General features: G+C 45.1%; 1 protein-coding gene across 1 annotated transcript in view; it reads left to right on the top strand.

Moving 5' to 3' along the window:
• The window catches only part of ITSN2 (intersectin 2), a gene marked incomplete at its 5' end in the record, with an annotated part of 39576 nt that extends 24709 nt beyond the window's left edge, over window positions 1-14867 (top strand). Inside the window, 11 exon segments of the mRNA XM_010019079.1 lie at window positions 5163-5284; window positions 6166-6272; window positions 6900-7083; window positions 7924-8022; window positions 8196-8363; window positions 9177-9389; window positions 10045-10166; window positions 10681-10763; window positions 10931-11014; window positions 11836-12009; window positions 13608-14867. Coding sequence (XP_010017381.1) covers window positions 5163-5284; window positions 6166-6272; window positions 6900-7083; window positions 7924-8022; window positions 8196-8363; window positions 9177-9389; window positions 10045-10166; window positions 10681-10763; window positions 10931-11014; window positions 11836-12009; window positions 13608-13765 — 1514 coding nt within the window.
• Between the last annotated feature and the right edge of the window lie 326 nt (window positions 14868-15193).

Genomic DNA, 15193 nt, shown 5'->3' with positions numbered 1-15193 from the left:
TTTGCAGAGCTGAGCTCCTGATCTGGCAGTTGGATCTGTGCAGGACAGTTGTGCCACCACCCAGACCCAGTTGCAGGGCTGGGGTGTGCAGGTAGTCAGTGATGATGAAGGGCTGTGGAAGCATTCAAAGCGCTGTCACATTGTCAGTGTTAATAACGTTCCTGTTAGGAGTGCAGAAGGCATAAAGCTCTGTCAGAAAAGGTACATGCTAATAACTGAATATTTATGCCATCCTGATGCTTTGTCAGATCATATCCCTGTGTGATTTTCTTGAGTCGGGTTGACAACACCTGTAAATGCCGACAAACCGTGGCCTGTAGTGCTGTTGGGAGCTGCTACAGGGTCATGCTACTTTAATGTAATGAACTAATAAAACTGCTACGTATTGGTGTGTGCTGCCTTAAAATCTCTTCTTGCTGTTCTTTTCAAGCTAGAGTATTGATGTTTGGGGTGGTTGTTAGAACATGCAGATGCAGGCTGTGCTTCGCATGAGGCAATTGTTCATCTTTGTTTTTAAACAAAGTTGTAAGATACCTATGCAAATGTGTTTTATTAAAGGGACACATAAAAGTTTGTCTGTTGTGGTTTTTTGGTCCATCTCTGGAGGATTTTTTTCCCCATCTGAGTAGCCTGGTACGAGCATTTGTTACCTGAGGCGGTGACGGACTGGCTTGATTTTGCTTTTTGCTTCTTGCAAATTGAATCATAAATTTCTTCAGAGAGAATAAACTGCATTTACTGATTAGGGGAGATTGGATGAAAGTTTTTATTATCTTCTCAGGGCCTGGTGGAAACAAACTTTCCCATGGCAACAAATTTCTTGGATTAGCTCCTTTCCTCAGGTTTCGGTAGGCACAGAGGCTACTGACAGCTACAGGCAGTGACAGGAGTACATGACAAGTGAGTTAGCCATATGTGTGCCAGCAGAGACTGTAAATTGCCTATGGGTGACCTCCCACAATGCCATCTGCCTGTTCTCTGGCTGCACTAAAGGGGTTATTTTAATGCCAGCCTATCGTACTTAAGGTGAGGTGTAGTCTTTCTATGATAACCTGGGAAATTAGGGGCAGGCAAAACAACCAACCTGCTTTTTCCAGCCATGTCAACTGGCTTGAGCTAAAAAAACAAGAAAGAAAGAAAAAAAGCCCAAACCATGACCAGCCCATTCTCCCCCCAAAAACAAAAAACCCACAACCCCAACCAAGCTATTAGCTTACATACGTAGTTCCTACAGGCCACCCTCTACCCTTAAATGGTTTTCACTGGTGACCCAAGGCAGTGATGCCTCTGGTATAGATGGGTCCTTTGGGACCTTCTTCCCTGGGAGGGTGCTGAGGCGCTGGCACAGGTTGCCCAGAGAAGCTGTGGCTGCCCCATCCCTGGCAGTGTTCAAGGCCAGGTTGGACACAGGGGCTTGGAGCAACCTGCTCTAGTGGAAGGTGTCCCTGCCCATGGCTGGGGGTTGGAACTGGATGAGCTTTGAGGTCCCTTCCAACACAAATCGTGCTGTGATTCTATTAATCTATGACAAGTGCCTGAGCTCCTGTTTGAGGTTTAAGATGTCTTTCCAGAGCTGTCATTTTTAATGTGCTTTTTCATTGTTCATTGAGTGAGAAAGTTTGTTGGGGAAAGAGACAAAGCAGTTGATGCCCAGGCAGATCTGGGCATCCTTGAAAGCCTTTTATCTATCTGGTTTTTACTTCAATTCTCTGGAATTGGCTTTTAAAAGAAAAATTGTAATTCACTTCCCCTTTTTTCACAGAGAATTTTTTTTTCTTTAAATGATGATAGGTCTCATTCATCTTTCTTTCATTGGAGGATTTCTTTTTACAGAAAGTGTTATTCTTCACCTTGAACGTTTTCAAATCCAAAACATGTCAGTATTTGGAAAGGTTTTCTCCCCCCATTCCCTGTGCTTTTCAGGCAGTTGACTCTCCTGCAGAGGAGAGCATCTTTTGACTCTGAAACTCGGTAGCTTTTCAAGCAGGGCTAGTTATGTTAGTAGGAAGAAAGTAGTTCTTGTTCAGGTGTATGTGGAGAGGGATGCACAATTTTAAACACAACTTTAGACACTGCGATTTCCTGTTTATAAACTCTCCAGCTTGTTTTACCTTGCCCTGGTGAGACAGCTGCTTCCTCATCTTGGAGAGCAGGATTTACCACGAAAGGTACCATGGTTACAGATGGCATCTCTCCCTTGCCATGCCCTCAGCTTCATAGGTACCAGACACCCATTGCTTGCTCCGTTAGATGTTGTTAAGCGGGAGCTCGGCAGATCGTGTCCCAGGTTGCCTGAGCTGCCCAGCAGTGCCTGCTCTGGGTGGAAGGGGCAGGCTGGCTTGCCCTCTGAAGGTCACAGAAACCTCTTAGCTAATCACTAGAGGGAGCTGAGCTTTCCATTGCTTTTCCTTAGCTCTTTGGGGAGCTTGGGATGAAGGTTTCAAAGCCAGATTGGACAGGGCTTTGAGCAACCTGCTCTAGTGGAAGGTGTCCCTGCCCGTGGCAGGGGGTAGAACTGGATGAGCTTTAAGGTCCCTTCCAACCCAAACCATTCTGTGGTTCAGAAGAAAGAAACCAAACCAACAGCTTTCAGCTGTCAAAAAAAAGGCAGTTTTACTGCTTCCACACTGATTCCTGGCTGCTAAACTAGCAGAAAACTAGTGATTTCCTTTTCCCCTCAGAATTTGTTTGCTGTCAGGTAAGTGTCAGAATTGATGCAAGGAAAGGAGGGAACAGGAATGTGGGAGGAGAATGATTAGAAATGTAGGTCCACCCCGTTCCATACCCCTAAGCCACTACGGCCACTTTGGAAAAACATTGGCAAATGCATAAGGTAGGTTGTTCTATTGTGTCTCATTTGCCTTTCTTCTTCTCAGATCCGAATGCTGGAATTCACCCTCTCAAATCAGATGTGTGGATTGCATACTGGGGTTTTCTATACCAGTATCATCAGACCCATCAAAATCTGGGATGTTCTCACTAGTGCTTATTTAAATATGAAATAGCACTCAGCCGTTCATCCCAAAAGCTGACAGTCCAAATACAAGGTTAGCACAGGGGCCAGTTAATTTAACTGCATTTTTGTAACTGATAACGAACTTACAAACCAAATCTATTTTAGGTGCATAAAAAAAGGCCTGTTTTGCTTCCAGTGTTTGCTTCAGCTTTAAGCAGTTGGCATGGGATAGACACAAAGCCGAACGTGGGGGTTGTTCTAACAGCTGTGATAGCAGCAAACACAACAGGGCTTCAGTCCAACCCTGCTTTGGTTGCAGGAGTGCATCTTGCAGCAGGAAAAAGAACCACAAGATCAGTGCTGAGACTGCAGGATCTGGACACTAAAGTCCGATTACTGTGCAAGCCCTCAGTTATCCTAAACCCTCATGTCTTGGGAACGAGATGTGCTTAAACTCGGTCATGAGCAGACAAAAGAATGATTCTAGAATCTAGAAGCAGCACTCGTTGGCCTCAGTCCATCTTAACAGATTGAGATGCCAAACTTCATAGGAATCACTTTGATCTGTAACTTCTTATTCTCATCTCATTTTGGCCTGATTGTAACTTTGGGAATAACTAAGGGCAGAAGCAGTATTCTGCACGATCAAAAGAGCTGCAGTCCCCGATCTCCGCATAAAAAGTGGCATTTTTTCCCAAATCTTGTCAGAAAGCTTAAGATCTGTGATCCTCCTTAGGGGTACGAAACAGCTGGAGTCCTGACTTTAAACCTAGCTCTTGCCTTTACTGGTTTACTTCTTTTTGCTGTTCAAAGAGTGTCCCTGTTAGAATACTTCAAATGGGATTGTAAAGCTTCATCTGACAAGTGTTTCTCATCTGCTGAAGGCTGCTGGTCCTTCGGAGCAGAAGAATTTGCACCAGCCTCTGAGGTTCCCTATTAGGCCACTGTCACATCAAGTTTAGCCAAATCTTTAGTGTTTCTTGGAGGTTTTTTCCCAAAAATTGATCCCTCAATTTCATTAATTAGAGCAGCTTTCTCATGAGCAGCTTTGTATGTTGCCAGTTAATAGAATAAATACAAGTTCTAGTGTCCTAGACGTGGTAGGGTGACGAGGGAGACGCAGCCCCTCGTGCCGTAGGTCACGCTGCCTTCCTCGATGCCTGTGAACTTTCAGACAGTGTCATTCCTCTGGAAACACCGGATCTAAATGAGTCCCTGCAATGTCCTTCCTGCTCTCTGCAGAGGCCACAGTTCACCTTGTGTTACAACCTGAAGCCATCACATCAAGCGGTAGCCGGATGTCCTCAAACGCTCTGTAATTGCTTCTGTTTGTCATTTTTACCCTCCCCGCTACTTCACAGTACCCTGCCAGCATGTGGTGGCTGACACAGAGATCAGAGTTTGACTTCCTGTGCTCTTCTTCACCCGCCTGAACGTATTCACCACTTTGGTTTTACCAGTTTTTGATTCAGTCACTAAATCTCACACACTGTTGTCGTGCTTACTGACATGTCCGAGTGGAGACAAAGCAGTGTGAAGCTGTAGGGTCTGCACGTTACTACAGAAAACCTGGGCTTCATGTCGCTGGATGTCTGTGTGTTCTGTGCATGATTGTGACTATTCACTCTTGATGCATAGGGGTAATTCAATGTATTTTAGGTTCGTTTTGTTTCTAAATGAGAAGAGAAAGTTGTGCAACTGCAAATTTGTACAAGTTTGTACTGGTGGTTTGTGCGCTAAATTAAGAACCAAAGCAGAGTACTTTAGAAATAGGGTGGAGATTAAAGGTGCAATGTCCTAAATCAGAACCAGACACATTTTAGCTGACTTCATCTCCCAGTGGACATTGCATAAGGTAAGAGAAAAATCAGTTTTGAAACAGCATGGCAGAAAAGGAGAAGAAATGAGAAAAAACATGGAGAAAAAAATGGAGTGGCAGGAAGTCGGGAATTCTTAAGCTGCATCACAGTACAAGAACAAGGGATGTTCAAGGAAATAAAAAGGTGACAGACTGAAAAATAACATAAAGGGGGAGGAGGTTGATCACTGCATCACTCAGTTTCGAAACCCACTCCTGCTGCGGGCAGGGTTTTACCACTGTGTGTGTAGGATGAACCATAGGCTGTTGTATGGAGATGCACTTCTGTTAACTCATCAGATCTGATGGCCTGAGTGGGATCTAAAATACTGGGTTTTTTTCTTATAGGGTGTGCTGATCTCCAGAGCCTTGACACTATGCAGCCGATGGAGAGGAAGAGGCAGGGCTACATTCATGAGCTCATTCAGACAGAAGAAAGGTATATGGATGATCTCCAGCTCGTCTTAGAGGTGAGATGTCTTGGATGTGAAAATGCATTTGGAAAAGAACACCTTGTCCTGCTGAGTAACAATGAAGGGATTCTTATGGATTGTGAAAGGCTTGAGGAAGAAAGGCGTGTGAGCATTTGCCTTTCTAGTGCATGTTACGTGGTTGTCCACCAGACAAAATCATCACGTTGTGAAAGCCACCATTTTACCTGGATCTTCATATATTCCAAGTCCTGTTCTTAGTTGTTCAGGCTCAGTGTGCAGGTGATGGGCTGGGCCGGGGTGTCTGGCAAAGCTGCATAGGCTCATGACAAGCTGTATAAGCACCGTGAACGTTTATTGTCTCCCTTCATCTCCAGTTTTATTTCTGGAAGCAAGAGCACCTCACTAGGCAGGGCAGGAACTGGCCAGCGTTGGGTGACCTTGGGCATCTGACTTGACCTGTCTGTGTAAACCAGCTGTGGGGTGAAGTGTTAAATAGACTGAGTTACACATGAATTCTGCTACCCAGAGGTACTGCACTGGGGGGGGGCCTGGAAGAAGCTGTGGTTTTACACATGGGTTTGACTACGAGTGCTCTGGGGATGAGGATGGAGTGATGCCTATGTGGAATTTGTGTAGGAATTGACTCCACAATCAAGGGAATGCTCTTTTGCTGAACAGTTGGCCTGCAAGTCCCAGTGCTTGTCCCTGCTTTGCAGATGCTGATGCCAGTGACAGAATGAGATCACACACTTAGGAAAAATAGCGACAGCTGTCACAAGTGCCAGTAAGGAATTGCTTTTAACTTTGGAGAAGTTGGACACTGAGCATTCGGAAAAAGCAAAATGACTGCTAGGCTAAAGAGACTGGGCTGCTCTTGCCTCTGAAGAACTGCTCACCTTTCTGATTTTTGGCTGCAGGTTTTCCAGAAACCGATGGCTGATTCGGGCTGCCTCACAGATGCAGAAATGGGGCTCATCTTTGTTAACTGGAAGGAACTCATCATGTCAAATACAAAGCTACTGAAGTGAGTACATATCTGCATTTTTATGTTTTCTCTTCATCTTCATTATCTTGTTCCTTTCCCCAGGAAGTTTTCTGCATTTACAGTAAATGTTTCTGACCTTGCCTATTATTTCCTGTGCATATATTCAGAACAGCTAAATACATTCAGATTACCTCACGAAGAAGGAGCTGTTATGAGGAAGGGAAGGGGGGGAAAGAATAAACAGCAAGAACAGATGCACATTTGCTGTAACACCTTAGAAACAGAGCCTACACACAAGCACGTGCACAGGAGGCGTTCTTCCCCCTTTTCTGCAAAGCAACCTTCTATTCTCTAAAGACAGAGACAAAGTGGCTAATAATTCATTGAAATGGGATGCTGGTTGAACGTAGACATTGATGCCAGTTGTGTCAGAAACAGCGTCTCGGTCCCACAGACCCCATCGGGCGGACGGTTCAGCTCAGCGGGCTGTGCCGGTGGCTGCCTGGGGGTCCAGGCTGGACCCTGTGCTGCCTGGAAGCGCCCGTGCTGTGGGAGGGAACTCACCTCACTGGCTCACATCCTTTCAGACGTGGTTGTTGTAAGGATCTTGATTAAGGCCTCGCAGACTTGGCAGCAAAGTTGGATGGTGATTTCTTTCCTCTTCAGAGCCTTGCGAGTGCGTAAGAAAACAGGAGGAGAAAAAATGCCAGTGCAGATGATCGGGGACATCTTGGCAGCAGGGCTCTCTCACATGCAGGCCTACATTCGGTTCTGCAGCTGCCAGCTTAATGGAGCTTCGTTGCTGCAGCAGAAAACTGATGAGGATGCTGATTTCAAAGACTACTTAAAGGTATCTTATTCAATAGCTTTTGTGCCTTCCCCTTTCCTCAATGATAGGAGCTCGTCTAACCAGCACTGACTGGAGCAAAATAACCCAGAGAGTTAGTTTGTAAAAATGGCCAAGAGCCTGCCAAAGTGTATTTATATGATGACCATGGTTAACACTGTGTGTGCTTTTTATTTAGATACCTGTCTTTCTAGCTAATTTATTTCTCTATTTCCCATTTCATTGCTTGTTACTTCAGTGTAACACTAACCCCACAAACCTATGGTGCCAGTATCTGCACCTTCCCAAAAATTCATGCTGGCAGAAGGGTAAGAGTTTGTGGAGCTGAAATAAAAAAGCTGTTGTTCTGAATGCACTTGGAATTCAGTGTGTCTGAACAGTGGGGCTGTAGCTGGGGCCAGAGGTGTGCCATGAGCATGACAGGCAGGCACACAGCAGGAGTAAGTAAGGAATTGCTGCCATGCTGCAGCTGACGCAGTGGCTTTGAGACCATGAAAGCAGAGATGCCAGAACTGTTGACATCAGTCATTTGTTTCTTTCATGGCTTTGTTCTGTTTTCAACCTGCATGGAGCCTGTAATGCCAAAATAAAAGCTGGAATAGTTTTGAATGTAAGGATTCTGCATGAACCATGATGCTATGGCTTATGCTGGCAAAGTGTCCAGGTACAATGACAGCTTTTCTGTTTGTTCTAGATATGACTATTGTTTGCTTACTGAAAATCCTAAGATTTCTTGGAATACCTGGAAAAATGAATCTGATCAGACAGTTTTTGGTGTGGTGAGGCAGCTGTTTCTGGATGAGTAATGCAATGTCTCTCTTAAATCTCTGGGTTGCACCATAGAAACTTGCCTTGGACCCTCGCTGCAAAGGAATGCCCCTCTCCAGTTTCCTCCTGAAACCTATGCAAAGAATAACCCGCTATCCTCTGCTCATAAAGAGTGTGAGTACCCTAAGCAGGGGTTTATGGGTGAATGCTTTCGAGTTTGATCTCGGTAACTAAAAGCAGAAAAACAAAGCCTTGTCCCTTTATGGGGATTTCTGCGAGTATGGAGAACTATTACTTGTGCTTACCTCTGCTTTTATCTTGCTTTCTCCCTTGTTGATCCATACCAGATTCTAGAGAACACTCCAGAAAATCACCCAGATCACAGTAACCTCAAGCTTGCCTTGGAGCGTGCGGAGGAGCTGTGCTCTCAGGTTAACGAAGGGGTGCGCGAGAAGGAGAACTCGGACAGGCTGGAATGGATTCAGTCCCATGTCCAGTGTGAAGGCCTTGCTGAGGTAGCTGCGTTGATGTGCTCTATGGCAGAGACTTCTCTGAGTCGGTTCAGACAGGCTGGGGAGGGAATGGGACTCCTTCTCACATCTCCTGTTGGAACGTGATCCACTGGTGAGCTCTTGGCAGAGAAGCTTTTATTCAATTCTGCTCACAGCCAGAATGTGATGAGCTCTCAGGTTTGCAAGATTTTAGCAGTGGAGAAATCCTGATTATCGGCTTAAAACTGATACCATTAAAACCATTAAAGAACAGAAATAACTGATCTCTGAAGTTGTGTTTGTGCTGAGCCAGGTGTTACTAGGGGGAATTTCACATAGTATGTGTTTCCCAGGGTTTTCCTTCATGCAGAAAAGTCACAGAAGCGCTCAATGCCAGATCCTCAAAGATATGTGGGGTTCAGGCTCCTGTACCTTGCAAAATGAGGTGTTATGGCAGTTAGTCACTGGCTGCATAAGAAACCAGGGCTTGACAGGCCCAGAAGGTCTGTCCTAGTTCCATCACCTAATCGTGCACCTGTAAGAGGTGACCTGACTGCAGACTCTGCAGGCTCTTCTTAAACACAACTTCTGGAGAACAGAAAAGTGCCACGAGGTAAATGCCTTCATGCAGTCAGACCCCTGCGTGTGGTGTTGGTAAAGCTTAAACTGCTTTCATGGCAGATCGTAAGACAGCTTCCCTTCTCTTCATTTGTAACTAAATTCATTAAACAAAACTGAAGAGCATTTTGAGCATCTTGAGCAACCTCTGCTGTGAAGAGGAGCAGGAACTGATCTCTGCGTTAACTTGCTGCTGCTAATGGGTTTTATCTCTCCTAGCAACCTGTGTTCAACTCCCTCACTAACTGCTTGGGACCACGGAAACTCCTGCACAGTGGCAAGCTGTACAAGGCCAAGAGCAGTAAGGAGCTGTACGGCTTCCTTTTCAATGACTTCCTCCTGCTCACCTACATGGTTAAACAGTTTGTATCTTCTGGCTCTGATAAACTGTTCAGCCCCAAGTCCAACTCCCAGTTCAAAATGTACAAAATGGTGAGTGAATCAAGGTGGTCATGTTGATACAGTGGGACCTGGCATTCTGATGGGGAATGCTCTTCTCCCTGCTGGGATTAGCCGCCTGGCCCCGTCTGATCATTTGCTGTCCTAGAGGCATGCATGCCGTTGGCTTAGTCCCCGGAAAAGGACAGGCTTCTGTGTCCTAGTTTAATAAGCACTTCCATCCATTCTGGGGTGAAAGGGTAGAAATAGCACCAGGCCTGACCAGCTGGGTTCAGAAGCAGGAACCTTGACTTAAGTTTGCACAAGTTCCACAAGAAAATACCTGTCCTTTTTTAGAAAATAGTAAAAGGTACAAACCCTTCGTTTCTGTGTCTAAACAAGTGTTCTCCGGACTCTGGAGCTGGGGAGATAAGTATCAGGGCTGCTTTCCAACAGGGAACCTGAGAGATTTCACTGCAGCTCTGCTTACACAGTCCTGCCCCTTTCACAAAGCTCTCCATCCAGGAAGACAGAATGGAGTGTGTCACCTGAGTAGTTTTTCTGTCAGTCTCTTCTCACGTCCTTTACACAGTGATCTGATTGTCCATCCTGTGTTCCCTACAGTAAAACAGTGTATTTAAACATCCTTGTAGGGTGCCCACTTATTGTCAGGGTGATGCTGCCACAGTGATGTTTGCTTTTCTTGCAGCCTGTTTTCCTTAATGAAGTCCTGGTGAAACTGCCCACAGACCCTTCAAGTGATGAGCCAGTTTTCCACATATCGCACATTGACAGAGTTTACACACTTAAAACTGACAACATTAATGAGCGGTGAGTAGTGAGAATGCAGATCTGAGCTGGAACTTGTTGATCATGGCCGTGGGTTGGGTTTCCAGTGAGCAGACATGGGGGATCTCTGCGTTCGAGAGCAGGGTTTAGTCTCTTGGTTAGGAAATGAATGCGTTTGACTCTCATTTGAGTTACAAGTTTTCTCTGATCTTTGTTCTGCTTGTGGAGTGGATTCCAGTCACATCTACTGCTCCTTGATGTTACAGTTGTACAGAAGACTAGTTTAGGGCTGCAAAGTCCAGCATCCCATAGGATTCTTCCCCAGTCCTGGTCAGTCTTCAATGTGACCCAGCAGGCTTCAATAAACCAGCAGCTCCACTTTCATTTATTTCATTTCAATCCAAAATCTCTTTAGTCCTTGAACTAGCTTGGATTTGTGATGCCTCTGAAACAGTGAGAGGGAGAAAAGTGTCAAAAGAGATTGGGGCAGAGTTGCTGATACAAAAGAACTTCTTGGCTGTGGTATGACCCTGACCATAGGGATTGCTCTTTGCAGTACTGCCTGGGTCCAGAAAATCAAAGCAGCATCTGAGCAGTACATTGAAACTGAAAAGAAGAAACGTGAAAAGGCTTATCAAGGTACCTACCACATTCTGTATTTCCTGCTCATCCATGTGGACACGTGGGCAGGGCCTTTTCGGGAGGGTGCCACAGTGTCTGTGTAGGATCTGATCTCCCTCTTCAGATCTAGTGCCAGTTTTTACAGTTGCAGCCAATCCATTTGTTTCTGACTTCTTTGTTCCCAGCTCGCTCACAGAAAACCTCAGGAATAGGACGTTTGATGGTGCATGTGATTGAAGCAACAGAACTAAAGGCCTGTAAGCCCAATGGTAAGTGAAGGAAATAGTGTTGAATCGCTTTTATTCCTACAGCGTGTGGAAAGGCTTCTACAGCTTCTGAACAATTTAGCCATTATTAAGCTTCAGAGGAGTGAGTGAGGAGCCAGCTCTGTGCTGCTGTAGGATATAGAGATTGCCTGCCTGTCGTGGTTTAAGCCCAGCCGGTAACTCGGAACCACGCAGCCACTCACTCACTCCCCACGTTCTTCCTCCCCCCGCTCCCGGAGGGATGGGGAGAAGAATTGGAGGAATGTAACTCCCACGAGTTGAGATAACAGCTCTCCAGTAACTAAGGTATAATACAAACCACTACTGCTACCAATAATAATGATAAGAGGAATAACAAGGGGAGAGGACACAACCGCTCACCACCCGCCGACTGATACCCAGCCCGACCCGAGCAGCGATCTGGGCCTTCCGGGTAACTCCCCCCAGTTTCTATACTGGGCATGACGTGCTGTGGTATGGAATACCCCTTTGGCCAGTTTGGGTCAGGTGTCCTGTCTCTGCTTCCTCCCGGCTTCCCCTCCTCCCTGGCAGAGCATGAGACTGAGAAAGTCCTTGGTCACAGTAAACATTACTGAGCAACAAGTAAAAACATCGGTGTTATCAGCATTGTTCCCAGGCTGAAAGTCAAAACCACAGCACTGCACCAGCTGGAGAAGGAGAAAAAATGACTGCTGTAGCTGAACCCAGGACACTGCCTCATGTCTTCTGGACAGCAGTATCGACTGATGTGTGTCCAAACAGTCTCAGATGGGGAGGGAGGTTTCTATACCACAAAGGTGTTTCATGATTTGTTCTGTGTCTAGGGAAGAGCAACCCATACTGTGAAATCAGCATGGGCTCTCAGAGCTACACTACAAGGACCCTGCAAGACACCTTGAACCCCAAGTGGAACTTCAACTGCCAGTTCTTCATCAAGGATCTTTATCAGGATGTCCTGTGTATCACCATGTTTGACAGGGATCAGTTCTCACCTGATGGTAAGTGTGAACATCTGTTTCAGGAAAGGAATGCCTTTTTGTGCCTTGGGGTACACAGTTCCTCACCAGCAGTTCCAAAAGCCTCTGTGATTGCTTCCTGAGAGGTTCAGTAGCCTTCCGGAGCCAACGGCTCTGGGCAGGCAAGTCTGATCCCACTTTTCTTATTGGACACAGAATTATTTATGTGAGACTGGGACGACAAAGAAATTGAAAGCAGTTGTTTTTCTCTGTCACTGTAGGCGCCCAGAAAAAAGGTGCTAGGTTATATTTACACAGCAAGATCTTAATAAGCTTTCCTTTTTTGCTTGAACATGTGTCGTGGTTCAAGCCCAGCCAGCAACTTAGAACCACGCAGCCGCTCACTCACTCCCCCCGCTTTTCCCTCCTCCCCCCGCTCCCGGAGGAATGGGGAGGAGAATCGAAGGAATGTAACTCCCACGAGTTGAGATAACAGCTCTCCAGTAACTAAGGTATAATACAAACCACTACTGCTACCAATAATAATGATAAGGGGAAATAACAAGGGAAAAGGACACAACCGCTCACCACCCGCCGACCGATACCCAGCCCGACCCGAGCAGCGATCTGGGCCTTCCGGGTAACTCCCCCCAGCTTCTATACTGGGCATGACGTGCTGTGGTATGGAATAGCCCTTTGGCCAGTTTGGGTCAGGTGTCCTGTCTCTGCTTCCTCCTGGCTTCCCCTCCTCTCTGGCAGAGCATGAGACTGAGAAAGTCCTTGGTCACAGTAAACATTACTGAGCAACAACTAAAACCATCGGTGTTATCAGCGTTGTTCCCAGACTGAAAGTCAAAAACACAGCACTGCACCAGCTACTAGGAAGGAGAAAAAATGACTGCTGTAGCTGAACCCAGGACAACATGTTTTTGGCAGTCAGTTGCTTCTAGTACTCTTAAAAGGTTAAGTGCTTTGTCAGAGCTCTGACACACAGCTGATTATTGCAGATTTGCAAGGTCCTGCCTGGACCTGAGTTACCCTATGTGTCTTTTCTCCTGTGAGGTAACATGACTTTGCTAGGCTGCTTCTCCCCATTGGACAGCTAAGGCTGTAGTTTTTCCAGTTCTTGGTAAACCTTTTAATGCACACACACCCCCAGGATGAAATGGCCACAAAAGAGGGTTTATAATTCATGAATAGGACTGCGAACCTACTAGTGGCAGTAATTGTTCAAAGTCTTTGTCCTTGTGAAAAGAAAAATCTATGGGCCTAACTAAAAGTTGGCTCAGCCAACATAGTTGATGGTTTTTAGCTGTGTCTGTAGCACCATAGCTGACTTGTAAACAGGTTCCATCGCTTCATCTCTGACCTTCCAGCTCTAAGATAAGAGAACATTTGAAACTGTCTTTCTGAAAGGGAACTGTGTTTTTAAAGGCCTTAGATCAAACCATGACATAAAGACATACTTTCCATCCTAATTCTGTATTAAAAGACCTGGCTGATCCACACAGTGCTGAGGGCTAGTCAGTGCTCTGGAACTGAATATATACTACACAACATTGCTACTTAACTTCACACTTTCAGATTTTCTAAGCCGAACGTCTTTGCTTAATGAGATTTCTTATTTCCTTGCCCAACAGATTTTTTGGGTCGCACTGAAGTTCCAGTAGCAAAAATCAGAACAGAACAAGAAAGCAAAGGCCCCACGACTAAACACTTACTGCTGCATGAAGTTCCAACAGGTGAAGTGTGGGTCCGTTTCGACCTGCAGCTCTTTGACCAGAAAACACTCCTCTAAGAACACTTTTTAATTTATGAAGGACAACTGAAGCTGATGGCCTCAACTGCTTTTCTGCAAAAGATGCCTTGCCCCACCTGGTTATTAAGCAAATTTTTCCATATTTCCTCTTAGTTCCTGGTTGCATTTAGCTCCTTGCAGCGTTCAAAGTTGTTGTTGATCTATGCAAACACAAATGTTACTGTATATACAGTTCTGTAGCTCAGTGCCTTTTCATTATGTTGGGATATCTTGGGTTTGGATGCCACTGCTTCCATTTTCAGGGCCCTAGGAAGTATTCACTAGAAATGTGGCATCAAGACACATGTATATTTTACCACTTAGTCTGGCATACAGACTGAGGAATGGTTTAAGCTCAGCACTAGAATCATTCCATTTGAAATCTGCAAAGTGATATCCACTGGAATCTTCCCATCTCAGGATGATAGTTTTAAAGATTAAATGCTGAAGAAGCCTTAGCACTGGAGAATTCTCTGATATATTGTATATTCTTTAAGAATCAAGTGTAGTTCCTTACTTGACTTAGTTCTGCACTGAAATCAGTAACTGCTACTTGATTTTTCTTCCTGCTTCAGTTCGATTCCTCATTCTCTGCTGAGACAATGTGGTTGTGAAGAATAGCTAGAAAAAAAGATATTTTAAATACTGTGACCCACAGTAATGTGGCAAAATACTCTTCAGCCTTTGGTTTTTTCCTAAATGTAAGTTATTTGTGTACATTTCCTTGGTCTTACAGACCTCCAAGTGAATCTTGAAGCTTTGACATTGCCAACATGTATATAGAGAGTAAAATATAAGTTTATTAATGTAATTTGTCTACAGATGTTTATTGATGCAGTGATTTTTAAGAAGTATATTTTATTTTACAGGGGAATGTGAAATAATGAGAAAAAACTTAGAGGATTAAATTCATGAAGAGTTTATTACAAGTTGAAAGGGTTTGCTTGGGGGAACTGGCACCCCAATATGAATCTGTAAAATGAGATTGGTTGAAAGCAAAAACTTCCTCTTGTCATCAAAATCAGGGATGGTTAAACAAAAGAAGAGTTTGTTTATAAAGGGTTTGATACATTGTAACCATTTTACTGCCTCCTTAAACTGCATTGTTGGAAAAGCACAGCATGGAATTCTGAGCAGCGTGGGCCCTTGTCTTCCATGGGGACAGCAGCACCTCCTGCTGTCTGACAGTTTCACACCCGATTGCTGCCTGTACGCCCTCCTCGGACAGGGCTGAGTCGACCTCTGTTTCTTTTAACAAGTTTTCTGTGGTTCAGTATTTCTAATCCTAAATAAAACTAAATCTTGGCAACTCTAGAGAGTCTGTGTCTGTACAGTGGGAGTTTGGAGCTTCTTGTACAAGCCTTGAGGCATTCTTTTCTCAGGCTTCAACACCAAAGCTGCAACAGGAGAGAAACCTGTCTGCAGGGC

The sequence above is a fragment of the Nestor notabilis genome, unplaced genomic scaffold, assembly GCF_000696875.1.
Source record: "Nestor notabilis isolate BGI_N333 unplaced genomic scaffold, ASM69687v1 scaffold16017, whole genome shotgun sequence".
NCBI lineage: Eukaryota > Metazoa > Chordata > Aves > Psittaciformes > Psittacidae > Nestor > Nestor notabilis.
The sequence above is the reverse complement of the archived record's forward strand: the minus strand, read 5'-3'. Positions and strand labels throughout refer to the sequence as shown.